This window comes from Pagrus pagrus, assembly GCF_965226575.1.
Source record: "Pagrus pagrus genome assembly, chromosome: 8".
NCBI classification, from domain to species: Eukaryota; Metazoa; Chordata; class Actinopteri; order Spariformes; family Sparidae; genus Pagrus; species Pagrus pagrus.
The window spans coordinates 17,648,052-17,668,729 of record NC_140192.1 but is presented as its reverse complement, the minus strand read 5'-3'; the positions used below and the strand labels follow the sequence as shown (position 1 = coordinate 17,668,729).

Here is a 20,678-nt window from a genome sequence, read left to right as displayed (position 1 = left end):
CACATTTGCATAATTTGTGCCTAGTGGGTAGTTGTGGACACAAATATTGATTGAGCACAGCTGCTCTGCTGTTGTTGTTAGTGGTGTTGGGTCAGGCATGCATGAGCTGACCAATTAGAGGTGACTGGGTATTTAGGACAGAGGGGGACAGTATGAGAAAACTGATGTGTTAAAGCATGTAGACCTTTTTTAATAGTACTTTTTAAAAAGTAATAAAATTATGAACCTGAAAATGAGCATGATGGTATATCTCCAAGTTGTTTTGATGGCATTACTTTCTGTTTGTGGACAGAGACCTGATGAAAAGGTACAGTCTGGGTGATAGTTGGAGGTATGGGGTGTTAATGTTCTCTGTGCTTGTGGCTTTTTATGTTGCTGATACAACCGCTGGTAGTCTTCAATGTTAGTAAATATTTATATTTACACGTAGGGGCTTTAAGGAGGATGTTTTTTGCAGTGCACCAAATAAAAATGTACATAGGCTGGACACTCCTTTGCTACCATTGTCATTTGTACACATTAGTACTGGGGCTTTCCTGGTTAAATTCGATTCCAGTTTTCATTTGTTACATGCAAGAAAAGCAAGTTGAGCCACAGGGTGCACAGCCAGGACACCTGAAGATAGATCCATCCACAATGTAATGCCTGCTACTTTGTACTCTCGTGTCAGGATATATGAGACTATGAGGGGTCTGCTTGTTACCTAAGGCCAAAGTTTCCTGTCCATTAAGATGTCTGCTGTGGCTACCGTCTCAAATGGAGTCACCCCCCACCACAAAGTGTCCACTCCATAAGCACAGCAGCCCGTGGATATTCCCGTCATGAGTGGGTTATTAATCATCCGGCTAAATCGGATTTATGGACTGTAAGATGATATATCTGAGCATATGCAGGCACAGGAATATTGATTTAGTTTTGGCTTTAAGCTAGCCATAAGACATTGTCAGCTCGGTGTTATGAGCTATTGACAAATAGCAGGCATGCTAAAGGCTGCAGCCAACTGGCAGAAGTGATCTCGAGCCTTTCCGCCGTTTTTTTTTTTGCCTATCTCATTGTGTAGTTGGCCATGATGCTCAAGGCTTTTAATCAACACTGAAGCAGTTTCACTCCACCTGCTGCAGAGATCCTTCAGTGTTTTACAGCCTTAAGTATAGAGGATGATAAGAGTTCAGCGTCTGTAATGGTTTTCCTATGGGGGTGCTCACATTTTGTAAACTGGAGCAGTAAAACCTTACACAGCTATCATGGACCTCAGCAACCTGCTGCAATGCATGGAGACAGTTCTGGGTCTCCTGAATATGACACAAACTTAGATAAATCCATTGTTTTTTAAACTCAGTTTTGTATTGAATTTAAAAAAGAATTTAATTTATATATCTATGATTCATGATTACTGCATACTGTCATATAGTCTGGCATCTATGTCAACGATGTCAGCAGAACATTTTTTTAGTTTCAACTTTTCCTAAAAAGTACAAAAGCTGCAGTCTTTCAGTCAGGTAAAACACAGACTGTTTTTATCAGTCACATTAATATGCACAAAGGGGCCTTTACGTTACCGTCATTTGTCCCAGCTGTCGACATAAAGATGACATGTGGGTGGGCTGGGATATGATAATGGACCATAAGAGAGTGATTTTGTTTTTTGCAGTGATGAATCAAGTCTGCCCTGAGTCGTGTTTCATGTCTGCTCTTTGTTTTGTCCTGACAGAACAACACATCATGGAGACCGCAGTCGTGTCAGGAGTGTACCTGCTACAGCGACGTGGCCATCTGTAGGCCCACCCACTGCCCCAACCCACAGTGTGACTTTCAGAAGGTAAGACGTTCGACATCTTACAGGAGAAGTTTGGGTGCTTTTATGATTTTCGGATAGAAAACTACGGTAGGCAATTTGTACCAAGAGCAACGGTAAGTCTATTTTTCAAAAGGATGAGGCCGGTGCTATTCAACTTTTTCCTATTGTCAACAAATCCCTTGAAAAGACCAAAACCAACATTGTGTTAGTCTCTACTCTCTCTGTGGCACTAAGCTTCAAGGCCACCGGTTCTTACTGAGCACATACATCTTTAAAAACGCTGACTGTAACTATATCAGTTCCTTTTATTAAACTTTAGTTTAAAGGGCTCACTTATTTCCTAAAACAGTGCGAGTGCAGCAGTAAGTTGGCTGGTTAGTTATTTAGCATGCTGTTATCAAGATAGCAAAACATTTGTTTGGTTTGGCTAATGTTAGCTGTAACTTAACCTAACAGCTAATGCTATGTTGTAGCTTATGCTTTCAAAAAGTTAGTGTGGTTAACCTAGCTAACACCGTTTGAGTGGACTGTATTTGTTTAGCATGCTATTAGTTTGTAAAATAATGTTAGGTTTAGCTGATATAAAGACATTTTAGGGTGGTGATGGTTTAGCAAATAAAAGGTTTACCTATTTAACCAGACTATAAATACTAAAAGCACCCTGTTAGGCCTACAGTACCTAATTGCTACTTAAGCTGATAACCTAATTGGAAACTGAATTATCGCACCCTTAAAAGAGTTGCCACACAAACAAAGCAGAAGAACCAAACACAGTCTCATGGTTTAAAAGGCCATTGTTTCTGTGAAGTAAATGAAGAAGACGATTGTCAGCAGTGTAGAAAATCAAAAAGCTGCATCAAAAGCTTTCAAGTAAAAAGAGTCTTTCTTGTGTTCTAACTTGAGACAACTTAAGAAGCTGCATCCAGTGACGTCAATGAAAAACACAGAAGTTTAAGTAGGCTTTAACAAAAGGAATATTTCAGCCAAAGCAGCTCAGCCTTTGAGAAATACTTTCAGTACTGTCTGAAAAGTATCTGAAGTATCTAACACTTCAGCTGATTGAACGTTTTTGGAATTGCACAAAAAAGAGTGGAGCGTATGGAAAGAAGTTCACTTACAAACACGACGATGTGCTTTGTCGTTCAAGAGCCACCAACAGACACATTGTTATTGTTCATAATGTAGACATGATGGACTTTCTTTAGCTGCAGAATATCAGACAGTGTGAGAGAGCGTGATATTGTTTTGTCAAAAGTCGGCCACACAGTAAGCCACTGCACAGCAACCCGAATCATTTCGTAACAGTCAGTCAAATATGTGATCTAGGAGGCTGTTTTGTGATATTTTAGTTTCCATCTCTCCATTGTACCTCAAATTGCAGACCCTCTTTCAAGGGCCTTTTTAATCACTCATCTTTGTGAGTTGTCCTTACAGCAAGAATCAGTGAAATAACAGACTATTGTGCAGTGAAGTCTCCTGATTGCATCATTTAATTTGACACAAGTATTCGGAGACTCTTAGTTCCAGCCAACCTTTTTTTGGCTCATTACATTTCACAGGGACACATTTTCAAAGCTCTTTTTCACTCCATCAATCCGGCTGTTCCTCACCATGCCTCTTCTTAAATGTGATTTAGATGTCAAGCCTGCGGTGACAGCATCAAATCCAATCCCAACCCTGAGCTAAGGCAACAATCAATGTCTAATGAATTTCACTCTGCTGGCTAGCAATCCAATGCTAATTAAAAATTAGACATCATGCTCACCAAGCCATGTGCTCCTTTCATTTAAAAAACTCTTAAAATGTGACTCCCTCTCACCTACAGTGTAATTAGAAAAGAAGTATTATGCTTGCATTTCCTTTTTCTTCTCATTTCCCTGCCTTATTAACCCGCTGAAATCCATCTCTAAATTTCTCAACATCACCATAATACGCCCGCAATCATCTACGCTTTGTGTTTATCATCTATCACAGATGTGTATTTCTGGATAGGAATACCAGTATATTCTATACAACACAGACTTTAAGATTAGTTCAGATTATTCTTAGTACACAGTCCAGAGGTTCTCCTCCCAAAGATTTAAAATTAAGATTCATTTTCAGATTATTCCTTCGATTACTTGTTTGGTCCGTGAAATATCAAAAAGTAGTGAATAACGTCCACCAAAACCCAAAATAACGCCCTTGCATTGGTTTATTTGTTTGGATAACATGATCAACTGTATAACACACAAAGTTATGTCAAACCTGCAAATGTTTTGCATTTGGGCTTTAAAAATGACTGTAAACTAATCCATAATCACATATATCCATTTTCTTTCGATGGACAAATTGTTGCAGCTCTCATTCAGGTACAGTACATGATTGTTTACATTTTATTTTTTTTAAATATAGATAGCGATGCAAATGAAGGGAAAACAGCTCCTGCAGTTCGTCTATTCATTGATACATTCATTAGTACTCAAAGTGGAAATAGACAACTGTCCTTCCCCCGCGTCAGATTTTTGTCGGTGCTTCTATAAAGACAACCAAATTGCTTTCCAGTTTCCGCCGAGAAGCAATCACCAACAACACAGAACAAAACAAGTTCATTCCTTCATTTAGTCTATAATGAAAACATGAAAACAAAAAGAAATGGTGCCAGGCTGCCAGCCTGGAGATTTCGTCCCCAGTGTCAGACTCAATAGCATGTTGAAAGTGAGGTTATAGCGATCCAGTCTTCATTGCTTGTTCAAAACCAGGAATAACATCTTGGTGCGTTCATGGTTCACTATGTTATTTGGTTTTGGTTTCCATTATTTTATGAGTAGACAGCAAAGTGGCCTTCACTTTCTAAGAGAAGCACCGGACCTCTACCCGCCTTTCCCTGCAAACCTTGAGTCATACAACTTGAAGAATGCACTCCGGTGATAAATGAACTCCCATCCTCCTGAGTCTGAACCACCTCTCTTTATTTGTGGCAATAAAATCTCAATTTGGATCAAATTCGTGTACTACAGCCACATTTTGGTGATTAGATTTGAGGCAGCAGACGAAAAAAAAAAAAAAAAAAAAAAAGCTGGAGGGACTGAAAATAAATGAAAGGATGAAAAGTTCAGATGAGAGAGAGCAGAACTAGAGCCTAAATGAACGAAAACACTTAGAGGTTCAGAGCATTAGTGTCCAATTTGTTAGCACAAAGTGGCTGTTGTGATAGATTAATTTTCCTGATGCTGTTAAAATTCAGCTGGTGGTCCTGTTTCTATTTTAAAATATTCTGTGCTACCAAGTGATTAATGACTATCTGAGTGTACAATATAAACCCCCGGTCTATCTGTTTATTCATGGTGAACTAGTACCTCCTGCAAAGCTCCCTTTCCACCCATTTTATTTCCCATGATACCCATTATTATTTATACATTTAGTTGCCATTCTACTGCCTGTTCACATGTTATTTGTCTACTGCTGCTTATTTCGGTGTCCCTCTTTTCTTTTCTTTTTCTCTTTTTCAATTGACACAAGGCTTTCTCTGATGCTCCTCGGGGGTTGTTTTTTTCACCTTACACAAATTGTGTTCCTCCCCTTCGTCTTTTTCCATTCCATATCATTTTTATTTGCAAATAAACAACACCTAAACCATTTCCCGGCTCTGCGTCTGGTCCTCAATGCTTTCCCATTTGGGTTCCTTCCACACATTCAGCCTCAATTAGGGTGTGTAGGCGGCGTGGCTATAGGACTGCGTGTTGAATCTATACTATTATATGTATTGTACTACCTTAACCACGCTCACTCTGTATTCTGCATGCCGTGTCCAAGTCTTCATATTTTCATTATCGTCTGTCTGTTTCGTATTTTGGCACATGTTGGTTAATTTCCATGGAAATACACTGAATGATCAGCGATTTCTGTACTCTCTTTCTATCTCGTGTGTTTATTTGGTCGTATTTTGTGTGTATGTGTGTACTCATGTATGTCTGTCTTTTTCCAAAGGGTGAGCGTTTGAGGATTCCTGCCAGCAAGTGCTGTCCTGAGTGCATCTCCTCGTCCCAGGGCTCCTGCCAGTCCGAAGGAGTCATTTATGGAGTAAGTGAAAGAGACAGTGGCTCTTTCTTTCCCCTTCACCTGATCCTTCAACCGTTCTACCAAACACTAATATGCACACATGAAGATGCAGCATTTGTAGATCGATTTAAAGGAGACCTACAGTATTAGGCTTTTTCAGTTTCTTTCTTTCCTTCACATGGGTAATGAATGTAAAAAATATTGAAAGATAAAAATACCAAACTCTGCACCAACAGAGGCTCCTCTATCCCACAGATTACGCTGGCGCTGAAACGCCTCATCAGTAGTCCTGCCTTTAATTCTGTGATTTTGTGATGTCACTCTTCGTCACCATGTCACACAGTTTCGTAATCCTCGCAGCTAGTTCGGCATGTAAGAATTAATTTAGAAAAGCTGCTTTGTTGTTGATAGCGGTGCTGGCTCAGGTGTGTGCAAGCTGACCAATCAGAGGAGGTATTCAGGAGACAGGAGCTACAGTAAAGTGTTGTATCGTAGGCAACTGGACTTGTTTCAGTTTCTTGAAGACGTTTCACCTCTCATCCAAGAGGCTTCTTCAGTTCTAACTAACTGTAGGGGAGTTGCAGGCTTTTAAACTCTGTCCACACACAGATCAATACTTGCTGTTCGACACTCATCACCCACTGGAGCACCAGCTGGGGGTCATCAGAACCCTAAACCATCGGGCTGAGCCCACTAAGTCAGAGGGGAAGGAGAAGGAACACAAGCACATCAGGGGAGCACTTAAAACCTGTGGCTACCCGAACTGGACCTTTGTCAAAACCTCTAAAAGATCCAGAGCAGACAGAGAGGAGGAGACGGAAAAACATAACAACATCGTCATCGTATGTTGCGTGAATATCTGAGAAACGCAGGAGGATCTTCAATAAACATCATATTCCGGTTGACTTTAAACCTACCAACACGCTGAGGCAGAAACTTGTCCATCCTCAGGACAAAACACCCAGGCATAAACACAGTAATGTAGTGTATGTTGTTCAATGCAGTCAAGTCTGCACAGATTTGTACATTGGGGAGACAAAACAACCTCTCCATGAACGAATGGCACAACACAGGAGGGCCATCAGGTCAAGACTCTGCTGTCCACTAACATCTGAAGGAGTACTAGCTACAGTAAAGTAGCAGCACTGGACAGTATGAGAAAACTGATGTGTTTTTTGAGTAATAAAGCATGTAAACTTATCCTGGTAGTAACACAAAACAAAAAAAACATGAGCCTGGAAATAAGCACAATATTATGTCTCCTTTCAAGTACACATACATTGTCCTAAGTATAAGAATATCTCATATACTTATGTTCTGGGGCTGTTTTTAATGATTTTGTCCGGACCCCTCAGCTCCAGCACAGGCAAATCTCATTACTACAGCACAGATTGTGTTTGTCCCTCTTTTTTTTTTAAGAGGTTATTGGTCACATGCAGTCATACTGAGTATAATGCAGTGAAACTTTGTTCTCTGAATTTAACCCATCCATGTGGAGCAATGCCTTGTTCAGGGGCACTGACACGATAATTTGCCAAATGTACATGCACCCGGAGGAAATCCACTCCATGGGGGAGAACATGCAAGCTCCACAGCCTTCGTGCTATGAGTTGACAGAGCTCACAACTGAGCCACTGTGCTGCCCAAAAATCAGCAATACCTCTTTGTGCACAAAGCCAGGTCCATAGAGAAATTGTTTTCCCAGACTGGTGTGGAAAATACTTGACCTGTACCCCATCCAACACCTTTTGGATGAACTGGATCGTCGACTATAAACCAGAAATGATAAGCCAACATCAGTGTTGGCCCTGACTGATGCTCTTGAGGTTGAATGGGAGCAAATCTGCAGCCAGGTTATAAAATCTGGTGAAAGGGCTGAAAGCAGAGGAGTGGAGGCTGTTATAGCAGCAGGTAAATGGTTTTTGCTTTTGGAATGGCATTTTTCAGTTATCACACAGGTGGATGTGGTGCTTTTCTCTCACAAAAGAGTCACTGTCTTGTTCATCTTCGTCGAGTGGCCTCCGGCTTAACAAGCTGGACTTTTTTGACAGTGCACGTCCTCAGACGAAACAAGGCTGGGTTTGGAGATTCCACAGGCGTCACTTCTCCGCTGAAGTGGCACTTTACATAAAGCTGAACCACCAGGAGGGGAGGTTTGGAGAGGAGTCCCGGCCTTAGTGCTTCTTTACTGAAGAACAGTTTGTTTTTACAAACTGCTGCTCTTTTCCCAGGAGGAACTTTTCGGATGGCTTAAGCGTTTCTCTTTTTGCAGACATCCAAGGTGACAAAGGAGGATAATGATTTCTGTGATGTGTTTTGTTTTGTTTTGTTTTGTTTTGTTTTGCCACCCAGAATGGCTCCAGAGTCAGCAGCCTGCACTGCGGTCATGACCCAAAATTGTTAACTTCATATAAATTCAACTGGTTGTAAGTTTTAAGCATTTAATGGAAGAAAATGCATATTGGCTGTATGCCAGAACCATTAAAGGCTTGCTTGTTGTTCGCCACAGAAATCTATTCTTTCCAGGGTGAAAAAGCATTTAGATCAATTTTCCATTAAAACTCTTACTAATGACATATTTCATGCAGGCTAAAGAAGGTTTTATTGCAGGTTTCACAGCCTGACGCCTCAGAAAATGGGTGAAGCCAGCTGCTCACCTCTATCATTTTGTCTGCAGGCAACATCCACATGCTGATTTCTCATTTAGAGTGAAAGCACAACACGGATCGCATAGATCCACACGTGGATGTAGAGGAGATATATATCTAGCTCTAATTAATACCTCTGTGTGTCAGTATAGAGTCCATCAATCCAGTTCTGTCAATCACAGAGCAGAAACACCCTTATGGTTTTATACCAACACATGTTGTCCTGAGGCATTTTTTTTTAACACGAGTATATACACATGTGAATAAACGGATGAAGAGGAATCTAGGAAGATCGCCAACGAGCTTAGCATTTGCCTCAAGCTGGCTTTTACAGCGGAGACGAAACCCGTGTTTAACCCAGCAGACTCTGCATTTCAGTTTTCACATGTTCAGGTAATGTCCTCTCACAGCGTGCCTCATTATCCACATTCACATACACCCCCTTATTTTTTAATCTCTTTTTTCTCCTCCTCTCTTCCCATGGTCTCTTAGTTTTCGACACATCTCTCCTCTTCCTTCTCCCCCCCTCCGTGACTCTGTTCTCTCGTCTGTCACTCAGGCTCAGGCGCACAAAGTTCTCCCGTCCTCAGAGAGTAAAACGGCTTTCCTCAGCCCTGCTGTCTCTCTGCTTCTTCCTCTCTTTTCTCCCAGCTGGTTGTATTTCTGTGTGTGACTGTCTGTCTCTCTGTTTCTCTGGTACCCACAGCATGACAGCCAGTGGAGTCCTTCGCCCTGCACCGTGTGTGTTTGCTCCAGAGGGAGTGTATCCTGCAGCGCTCTCCCCTGCCCCTTTCTCACCTGCCCCGGGGATCAGAGTCTATTCACCCCAGCTGGAGAGTGCTGCCCCAAGTGTGGCCGCAATGGAGGTGAGGGCGGTCATCAAACCCACTTGTAAATGCAGATATATCAAATGCAGCCTGTTTCCAATGGACTTCTTTTAAGGACCGCAATTTCTTTGCATACGTTTGCCTGTTAACTACATATTCCGTAATTTGTACTTTTTATTGTACTGTGTACTGTTTTTATTGGTTTCCTGCCTCTAGGCGGACCCCTTTGTTCCCTTAATATCCTCAGGCTATGAAAAGTAACTGCAGGTAGTGGAAGATTCATCCCAATTTATTTAAGTTTTACTTTTTGTTTTTTAAATTATAGTGCAGCTGAAACCAGGAACTGCTCGAGAGTGTTGTGAAAAAAAGAAAGTAAAAATTTATGACATGCAATTTGTGCAATCAGATGCAAGACCCATTATGACGTGGTTCGAAATTCAATTCCAAATCAGATTTCCACAGACCGGACAATCTGGCTGTTCAAATCAGATATCAGTGTATTTTGCATCACTTGCATCACAACAAGGATTTCAAATCCAGAGCAACGGAAGCGCATCATAGCGCCCGAGCTGAGGATCAGTGAGCCTCCGGCGACAGAGGAGTTCTGCACTGCTACTTGACAGTGCAGTTGTTTACAGGGTGAGATGATAGATCTCCATTTCTCATGCGTCAATGTTGGAAAGCCTTTACCAGTGTACGTAGCTATTGATGTACCCACATTGTTACCACAGCAACCAGTGTAGATACGTCGGTGAAATCCACAAAACTGCAAATAACAGTGCGGACAGTCGGTCTTAAAGATCTGATTTGAGAATACAAATCTGATTTTCCTGCAGTCTGAACAAGGTCTCAGACACGCTTTGAGAGTTGCATGTAGCAATCTTTGGACCATCAAAATACACCGGATCCTTTTCATTGCAGTCCTTTTTGCAACAGAATGACCATCAAATGGAAGCATAGCTATCACCAAAACTAAAAGCCTTAATGTTCACTATCATGAATTATTTTAGTTTTGTTAAGAGGATGGAAAACACTCATGGGATGTGGCAAATAACATATGATCTTACCTGAAGAAAAGCATGCAACTACAAAAAATATCTCAAAAATACACACTATAGTGCAAAATGCTTAAGCACCGCTATTAAACAGTGACACACACATGAGTGGCAGACTCAGACATGCATCTACACTAAACCCCAAACACTATTACCTGTTTCAGGGCATGAAGACAAAACGCCACACACAGACCTATACACACACAATGATTTGCCCTGTGGACTACACTTACACATTCACACAGGAAGCCAAAGTGTTTGTACTGAAGCTGACAGTCGTACAGAGCAGCTCACTGCCTCAGGTTAGCTCCCCTCGTCTTTCAATAAAGATGAGCTCTACTCCTGCTCTCAGTTCAGGTAGGTCTTACCCCAAATGCATTTTGGTGATAGTTCTTCTTTTATCCCACCCCTCCAGACAGACAGACAGACAGGCAGACAGACAGGCAGGCAGGCAGGCAGGCAGACAGACAGAGGCTGAAGACTACATCATCAGTGCAGCATGGGACTGAAAGGCTTCTTTTGTTTCCAGACAAAGTTTCTTAAACATTACCAAGAGAATACGTATAATTTGTCATTTTTCCTCCTACAATAGTTGCTTTATGCAATCACGTACAAAGATCTGGGTTGGTGAATCCATCTACACAAAGCTGCAGTGAAAATGTAAATGTTTCCGATGCAAATCTTGATAAAGGAGCTAAGTGGTGTTTGCAGAGTAAAATGATTAATGCTTTCAGGATTACAGTTATGAGTAATATGGTGCATTATTATTCTCTTTGTGTATGGATGTGAATGTTACTCCCAACTGGAAAGTAGTTACAACCTCTGTGGGCTTCTTATCACACTAAAAGTAAAATATCGCATAAGATCAGTCATGAAGGAAACCCACCTCAGAGATAAAGAGACAGAGACAAATCAATACTGTTCATTTAAAGTATTATTTTTTTCTTAAGACAATCTCTGTGATGCATGTTGTTTTGCCTCGTAAAAATGTAATTTGCTTCCCTGGGTCTTCAGTGGACCATTTAGCCATATTTGCCGTGATAAGAGATCACTCAGGTGCTTGGATCCCCTTCAGAGTGTGTGCCATCTTGTGTGCCATCTCTCAGACAGGATGTTGTCGTGACAAACCTTGAGCTTTCAGACTGCACTGTGCAGCTGGAGCTGAGCTGAAAGGTTAATCTCGACTCTAATGATGTCTCGGAGCTGCTATGATGCATCCCAACGGTTAGCAGCTAATTAGCGACTGCGTTTTGTTCGTCACTGTAAATCAACGAGTGTGAGGGCAAACAATGCTTGAACAGTCAGCTCATTACCTGACTCCCATTTTCACTGTTTACTCATTCTGTGTTTATCGGTGTGTGTGTCAGAGTCTTGCTCCTGGCAGGGGACTGCGTACAGAGACGGTGAAGAGTGGAAGCCCAGCCTTTGCTCCAGATGTGTCTGCAGCAACGGGGAAGTCCAGTGTTCAGTTGCAGAGTGCCAGCAAGTGGCCTGCAAACCGGTGAGTTTCTGGAAAAGTAGCCAACATTGTGTTCTATGTTCACACTGGCAGTTACAATGGCTCTGTGCCTGTTCCCGTCTGTTCACTTTGTTCAAATTCAATAGACTCTATTGGCAAAAATAATGAAGGAACAGTCTGAGACTTTTTGCTTTTGTGCCCTGAAATCCACAGTCAGAGAAGAAGACAATCAATCTTTTCCAATGCATAATTGATTATCTATCTCACTACTACTTATACGCCTCCCATAGGATTGGAATAGAAGCTATACAGTATATATGTAGAGCTACTAGACAAAGGTGACCTTATTTTCTATTCCACTGCATCCCTTATGGGTGGCTTTATTGCTGGATTGCTCTGAGTAATGTTTTAAAAATAGAGACCCACCTCTTGACTTGTTTTCATTACAAATCCCATTGTGACTTATACATTATAATATATATTGTAATAAAGTGAAGTACATTATAATAAATCCTTGTAGGGTCAGTGTGGCTCCCACAGGAGTGTGACTGAAGGGAGCACTGCCACCCGTGGCACATGCTTGTCTTTCTCTCAGCTGGGTTTGTTAATAGTGGACTATAGTCAGAACTTCCCCTTTAGGGCAGGATTTCTGACTCGCTGCAATGTGTCCAGCTGATGGTAGTCAGATATCTCCAATGTGTCCAACTCTTACCAGAGAGACGTGTCAATTTATAGTTTTCTTTTTCCTTTTTTTCCCCTTCTCATGATAGATTACTTGACGCCACACCAAACATTCATAAATGTAGCGATTTAACGCTTCCTCTAGTATCAGCAGAACTATATGTCTTGTGATTTATGACCTGATGTACAATTTTTGTTGCTAATCATCAATTTGGCATTGATCATCATTTATCGTCAAATGGTTGACCAACAGTACTAGGTCTCTACCTCTGTATCCTCGCAGTGTGGTGAGAACTTTCCACATATGGACTGTCATCATGCCAAATGCCATTCAGAAATACTGTCAATTAATAAATGACAAAATGTATAGGTAACACATCATCACAGTAAAAAGCAAGATTATGCCTGTTCTCTGTGTCTGTCTTACTATTCTGAAAATGATTGATAAAAATGTCAGATCAGATGCAAGCTGAACTGAATTGTGTCTCCTCCAGCTGTAGAAAAAACATTCATCACATTTTACAGATAATCCAGAACTTCTGATAAGGGAAGAAGTATAAAAATACAGATTTATGAATGGAGTTTGGTTTGGCATCTGTCCATGTAAAGTTGAATGGCAGGATGTTGACTTGTTGATGTCAAATCTTGGATGAGGAGGAACAGAACAACAGAGGGATATTGTCAAACTGACAAATCATCAAATACATAAAAACAAAGAACATTTGCCAAACTCCATTCATAAATGTACTATTTTTATGATGTTGGCAACAAACTGCATTCATAAAGTTTCAATTTATAATTTTCAATTGTTACTGTTGCACAGAACCCTTGTAGTTGTTTGAGAGTGTATTTCACAGCGGCAACCAGCGATTTCTTCGGCCTGTTTGCAGACTTGGTGCTAAGCTAGGTCAAACACCCATGTAAGTGCTGCAGGCATACAGATGAAACTGATATCGATCTTATCTAAGTCTTGTTCAAATTATATTACCCAAACTGTCAGGCTGTCTATCAGTATCACAGTGAATATATTTACGGTGCTGTATGCAGTAGAATTGTATTATACCACAGAAGAAGAATATTGATTTGTACTCGCTCTCTTTCAGTATTGTAGGCCATGTTGGTGTTGCTTTCTCTTTCTTTGTCTGATTATTTTTTCTCTTCCTTCAGCACGAGAACTTGGTGATCCAGCCGGGCCAGTGCTGTCCTCAGTGTGTGTCCAACCCCTGTCTGTCTGCTGGTAAACAGTACCAGGTAGGTAGCCTTTGTGTGTGTGCCGGTTGGTTTTGTGAAACAGTGAAAATCCCCTGTGACAAAGCCTCTGGATGAGCCACTGTGTGTTTATGTGTGTGTGTGTGTGTGTGTGTGTGTGTGTGTGTGTTATCAGGTTTGTGAGATGTTTGTAGTTTATGTGAGTGTTGGAGGCAGCAGATGACAGCTCATAAATCTGTACTTATGTGACCTGGCACATTTTGTACTGCATTTTGTGTTTTCCTGCACAATCTATTAGAATGTTTTTTGTGATGACAGGGAGAATCTGACACATGCATGTGTGTGTGTGTGTATTTTGATTTTAAGATGAAAGAAGTACAAGCTTTTTCCTCTCCTCTCCTCTCGTCTTCTCTCCTCTGTGCTTTCTGCTGCTGTGGTTAAAGCAGCATACATGCTCACACACACTTCACATACATAAAAACATACTCTCTCTCTCTAACTCACACACACGTGCCTTTGCACGCGCACACGTCATTTCTGCGTCACCATCACTTCAGATGTTTGTTTTCTTCTCCAGGGTGTCAGGAAGTGTCAGGGACATCTCAATTTGCTATTCATTAAAGAGAATGAATTATGTTGCCTTGCCTTTGGTCTCAAATACACAACTTTAAAAGTACACACATGCACACAAACCGATATAGTGTGTGTGTGTGTGTGTGTGTGTGTGTGTGTATAAATGGGTATGTGTTGTAAATGGGCCAATGGGAACATGTCATATCACAAGCATTTTGTCTTACTTGTAGTCAAGACTTTTTTTCAGACTGATTCTACATTGATTTTTTCGGTGTGTGTTATGATGCACTCTGATGATGCACTCTGATGATGCACTCTGATGATTATGTCAATACTACAGGGAAGATCAATACTGTACTGTAGTTATCTACAGGAAAATATGTGACTACTTTCAACCATCGTGACAGGCTAAGGCAATTCAAAATACATCTGACAACCAATACGGGACTCTACGTTAGAGAGCTAGACAGCTTTTTCAATTCATTCATGTGAGAACATTCACGATTATTTCGATTCACGAGTATCCAGATAATGAAAATTCACTATGATCTACTGAGTGTGAGTGTTATTTTAATACGATCTGCGCTTAAATCTTTTTTAACGTCCCATTGCTACCTTGGTGTCTGCTTCAAAATCGTGACGCCAATACTTGAATAAAAAGACCATTCCCATTTACTGTAAGTGAGCTATTATAGAGTATAAGCGACTATAAGCGACTATTTTAAATATTTTAGAAAGTTATTGATATAATAAAGTTTTCCCAATGAAAGCTTGAGTTGTGTAAATCTCTTTGTTCGATTGTCAGTCTTTGTGAAATTTTGAACAGAAAAGACTGACTTGACCTTCAGGTAGGATGGAGTATTATCTATCAGATTCGATGTAGTAATATTACGATTCATACTGCAGCTTTAGTCAAACAGGTGGTTTTAATCTCTGCGATAATTGTCTTCTTTTTCGGGAACTAATGAACTAATTTGCATCTTCCAGACTATGAATTGTTTTTATGGTGACCTTGTTTGAAAACAAGAAAAGGAGAATAATCACTTCAGGTCAAAGTTCACTCCTGTGTGTGTGTGTTTGTGTGTGAGATATCTGAGGAATCACTAATGTTTCGTTTGACTCCTGTTAGTTGAGAACACTGATAGAAATGGTTTTAAATGAGGTGTTCCCATCAGTCTGTGTCTGTAAATGTTAGGTGAGTCTGATCTGTGTACACTGTATATCTGTGCTGGTTGTTGTGTGTAAATAATTTCATTCATGGGTGTGTGTGTGTGTGTGTTACAACTTCATTCACATCAAACATGTTCAGAGGTGTTTAATCAAATGTATTTAGATCACAATGTTTGTTCAGGTAAAATGAGGCAGTTTTTATTCACACACAAACTGACAAACCTTTCTTTCAAGTTATTGATGTTCAAAGAGCTCGACAAAGTGCTTAAAAGGGTTTTGATCTCTTTGATAAATGACTCTAATAAATTATTATTATATCAATGAAAAAAATTGTTGCCTTTCTTGTGAAATAACGAAATAATTTGCATCCCCCAGACTTCAGTCAATATTTAATTGAGCAGTTTAGATCTAAAGAGGAAGGAAGTCTGGATTAATCTGACAACAACAGAACCCAAATTAAGACCTATTTAAGGCCTGAAACACGCAGGCAGGGAGCCGCTGTGGGCCAGTGTCACTTTGCGTTAGTGTTCTGACGAGAAAATGTTTTGTCTTCAAGGGACACACAAGTTTATGAAGAGATTACACTGCATGGCTTTTTTTGAGTGCAGACCAAAAGGTGTCAACATTTGGGAGTTTGTTCCAGATATGTGGCGCATAATAACTGAACGCTGCTTCTCCGTGTTTAGCTTTGACTCTAGGGACTGAAAGCAGACCTGTACCTGTCGACCTCAGAGGTCTGGATGGTTCATAACATAGCAGCAGATCAGAAATGTATTTTGGCCAGAAACCATTCAGTGCTTTATAAACCAACAGCAGGATTTTGAAATCTATTCTTTGACTGACAGGAAGCCAGTGTAAAGATCTAAGGATTGGAGTGATGTGATCTACTTTTTTGGTTCTTGTTGGGACTCGAGCAGCAGCGTTCTGAATCAGCTGCAGCTGTCTGATGCATTTTTTAGAGAGTCCTGTAAAGACAGCGTTACAGTAGTCGAGTCTGCTGAAGATAAATGCATGGACAAGTATTTCCAAATCCTGCCGAGACATAAGTCCTTTTATCCTGGATATATTCTTAAGGTGATAGTAGGCCGACTTTGTAATTGTCTTAGTGTGGCTGCTGAAATTCAGGTCTGAGTCCATGATTACACCGCAGTTTCTGGCTTGGTTTGTAGTTTTCAACATTACAGATTGAAGCTGAGCAGAGACTGTTAGTCGTTTCTCTTTGGCTCCAAAAACAATGATTTCAGTCTTATCTTTGTTTAACTGAAGAAAACACATCCAATCATTGATTTGTTCAAAGGAACTACTCAGTGTTTGTATGGGATTATAGTCCCCTGGTGATATGGTTATGTAAATGTGTGTCTCATCTACATAACTATGGTAACATATTTTGTTATTTTCCATCATCTGAGCTACAGGAAGCATGTAAATGTTGAATAGTAGATGCCCCAGAATGGAGACCTGCGGTACTTTGATTGTCATTTTCATACACTCAGATGTGTAATTACCTATAGGCACAAAGTAGTCTCTATCATTTAGATTTAGATTTGAAACCAGTTTAGTGCTTTACCAGAGAGTCCCACCCAGTTTTCCAGTCGGTCCAGTAGTACATTGTGGTCGACTGTGTCAAATGCAGCACTGAGATCCAGTAATACTAAGACTGAAATTTCGCCACTGTCTGTGTTTATATAAATGTCATTGAGGACCTTGACAAGAGCCGTCTCAGTGCTGGCACTTGAAGTTTGGCTTTCACATTTATCAAAGTAATATTTTGACACAATACGTAGGCCCAATTTTCATATTTTAGACAATGTAAGCTTTAAATAATTGATTACTTACATAGATAGAAACGTTTTGAACTTAAGGAGAGTTATGCTGACATCTGATAGCTGTTATTTGCTCCTGACAGCAAACTGTCTGTATGTCTGTGTTAATTTGTGTGTGTGCCCTCCACACTGCCTCGGCACCCTATTCCATATCCCCACACAGACGACACCCATTGGATTCAAATGAGCTTTGAGTTTCCTACAAACAGCCTGTGATTCACTGTGTGCAAGACTGTGTATGTGTGTGTGTGTGTGTGTGTGTGTGTGTGTAGGTCGACATGGTCTAAGTGTGTGTTTCTGTGTGTCTCTTGGCAGCATGGCGAACAGTGGCAGAAGAACGCCTGCACCACATGTGTGTGTGACCAGGGTCAGTCTAAATGCCACACACACACCTGTCGGCCCATCACCTGTGATAAGGTAGGTAGTCTAACACACACACCCACACGACGCACACCCACGAGCACACAAACTCATTGACATTCACTTTAATTCAGAAATCACCTCATGCTTTTCCGCTCTGTGTTGAAGCTCTAATAGATGCAGAGACTTTTAACTATGCAGGACCACACAGAGATGTCTTCCACTCTCTCTCTCTGACACACATACACACACACTCTCTCCTTCTCACACACACACAGACGGACATTAGGCTGTTAATTACATGCAAATTTCAGCTTGAAGCTTCCTTTCTGTGCCAGAGTGCTTGTTAGTGAAGTCAGAGAGGACCATAAAACCTAATCCAGACACACAATACAACTTTAAAGGGCCACAGACAAGCACATAATATGCTGGTACAAGTGACGAGTAAAATAAAAGAGAAAATAGGACTAAAAACAACTAAAATAGCTGCTAGACAAAGGAATCGAGGTAAAGGTGCAGTAATTAATCGAGAAATAAGATTTGAATCAGGAAGTTCAGCAGATAGAACTAAAGGCAGCTTCACTGTACCTGGTTCTGACTGGAGGTGACCTGCTGACTAAAGATCTATGGGCCCAAAAGCTTAAAGGTATTTCAGCTTTAAGCCATTAAGTCGCTGTTCAAAACAGTAATGTTCTCATATCCAGAACCACACTGATGGCCCTGATGAAGACCACAAGCCGAAACACTTTGGTCCAAAGGTCATTCTGTAGGGGACTTCAATAAGTGGAGGATAAATCAACATTTGATGCTTTAGTAAGTAGTCAGTGAAGCAGGATGGTTTAACGATCGAAAGTATGTGTGTGTTTGGAGTAATGAGGGAACATGATGCGTTTTTAATAGTTTTTGCACAACAATGCAGCTCTATGACACAGAGGAATAAAATCAAGCACAAACAATATTTTAGGATGCATTCATATTTCTTTATGATCTTCTGATAGGATTTGTTGCAAATAAAAAAGAAATATTGCCAGCATTTAGGCTACATGTACAATTGAGACCAAACAAATGTTTCCCACTAATCTATACAGCTCGGTTTACTTCAGATCTTTGCTGCCCCTCAAGAGGAACTTGGAGGAAGGCAGCATAAAAACAACAAAAACACAATAAAAAAATCAGATATTATTAAAGTGAAACAATTACAATGCTGCCTTCCTGCAAAAAGAAGTTTTTTTTTTTTTTTTTTTTAACGTTTGTTTGTTTGTTGCACATTATGTAAATACAAATTTCAATCTATTACAACATTTTTTAATGGGAAACTAAAGTATGTATGACCAGAGAGAATGTGAAACTCTACATTAGAGCACATCAAGCTGAAATCACTTTTAATCCTGATTTCAGCTTTGTATTGTACAAAGTATCCACTTCACACTAACACACAAACGAATCAAAAGTAGTGGTCTGGCAGTATTTGCTCTTATTAAACCTATAAAGAAGAAAAGCTTGGAGGAAGAAGTTATGAGGCTTCTTGCTGCTACTGTGAAGCCATTGGAAACCTTTTTGAAACATTTTGCTCTGTCACTCTGCTCTGAGTTCCCATATTTTATTAAAACTTGACCAAAGCTGAAGTTAAAATATTCTCAGCTCTGAGGATATTTTAGCAAGTCATTCCCTCCACTGATGATAGCACAAAAAACTGAATCCAGCACTGCAGAGAGAGGATCCCAGTGGACTCAAAGCCTCCAAACCACCACTCTGAAATAAGCAGATACAAGAGGAATAAAAGCTGAGCTAATAAATACCTCACTGTTCTGTTAATAAATGGTGACATGATTTGGACATACTTGAACACGCTGCCTCAAATTTGGCTGAAAAAAGACTTTTTCTGTAATTATGTCTTCATGTGGTACAGAGGCTCTGAAGCTCTCAGATGTGGAGGAGTTACATCTGCAGTGTCAGTGAATCTACACCTCTCAGCACTTTCAAATAAAGTCCTAAGAAATGCCTTGTCCAAACTGCTCAGTGTATTCACCCTTAATAATGCAACACACACACTCTCGCCTTCATCCTCTTATCCCTCTCAGCTGAAACACACACACAAACAAAAAACAGCTTTTTTACAAGCTCCTTGGATCTTATTTGTCTTGTCTCACAGCTCAGTGTGCACTTCTTTATTCCCATCATCCCAGTTGTACACGTTCGCCAAGCAAACTTTAACTGACTGCGCTGCTCCCTCTCAGGGTCAAACCAAAGTGAAGCGTGCTGGTCAGTGCTGTGATGAATGCACCGCCGCCAAGGGAAGCTGCCTGTACGAGGGCGCGGTGCGTTACAGCGGTGACATGTGGAACAGCACGGGCTGCGAGTTCTGTACCTGCAGCCGGGGTCAGGTGGTCTGCCAGAGGGCCGAGTGCGGTCGTGTTGAGTGCCAGCAGGTAAGCGTGGTGACCTCATCGTTGGAAGCTGTAGTTGTCAGTTTTGTTGTCACAGATATTTCCTGGGGGCATGACTGTCCTCAGAGGCTGGAAATGACTCACTGGTGTGATAAAACTTTATTTAGCCAGGTCAGAGAACTAGTTGAACCCAGTTAAACTTTAGCCAAAACATGCAAGCACACGTTCCTTTGCACATAAACGTTGATGTCTGTTTCATACCGTGCAATTACTGAGAAAAAGGGGGATCAAATTATTTCCGTGTGAGAACTTGCCAAAAGTGTGTAATCCTGTGTTATAGCTTTAAAAATAGCTATGACATGACACATTTTCATGTTCTTACCTGTAAATGAAACAACATACACGCCTGAATGCAGCCCAACAAATTTGTTTTTGGGTCTGAGCACCTGTTGAGATTGATGAGGAGTGAAAAGCCGAGAGGCAGGATATTATTATAAAACCTAATACAGAGACTAGCAATCCAAATAGTAACAGAAAAACATGAATATCCCTTTAAACATGCCAAGTTATTTTTACACTATTTCTGACTGTAGCTATTCCTCCCAAAACATATGTGTGTATTCTTCATCTCATTTTTTTTTACTTAC

At 40.6% G+C, this 20,678-nt stretch overlaps 1 protein-coding gene across 2 annotated transcripts in view; it reads left to right on the top strand.

The window, feature by feature from the left end:
• Positions 1-20,678, top strand: part of fras1 (Fraser extracellular matrix complex subunit 1) — a 233,826-nt gene that overhangs the window by 67,528 nt on the left and 145,620 nt on the right. For both annotated transcript variants that reach the window (XM_084361068.1, XM_084361067.1), the window contains exons 3-9: positions 1,712-1,819; positions 5,768-5,860; positions 9,194-9,353; positions 11,737-11,870; positions 13,677-13,760; positions 17,600-17,701; positions 19,882-20,073. In XM_084361068.1, the coding sequence (XP_084217194.1) occupies positions 1,712-1,819; positions 5,768-5,860; positions 9,194-9,353; positions 11,737-11,870; positions 13,677-13,760; positions 17,600-17,701; positions 19,882-20,073 (873 nt within the window). The remainder of the gene's footprint in view (positions 1-1,711; positions 1,820-5,767; positions 5,861-9,193; positions 9,354-11,736; positions 11,871-13,676; positions 13,761-17,599; positions 17,702-19,881; positions 20,074-20,678) is intronic.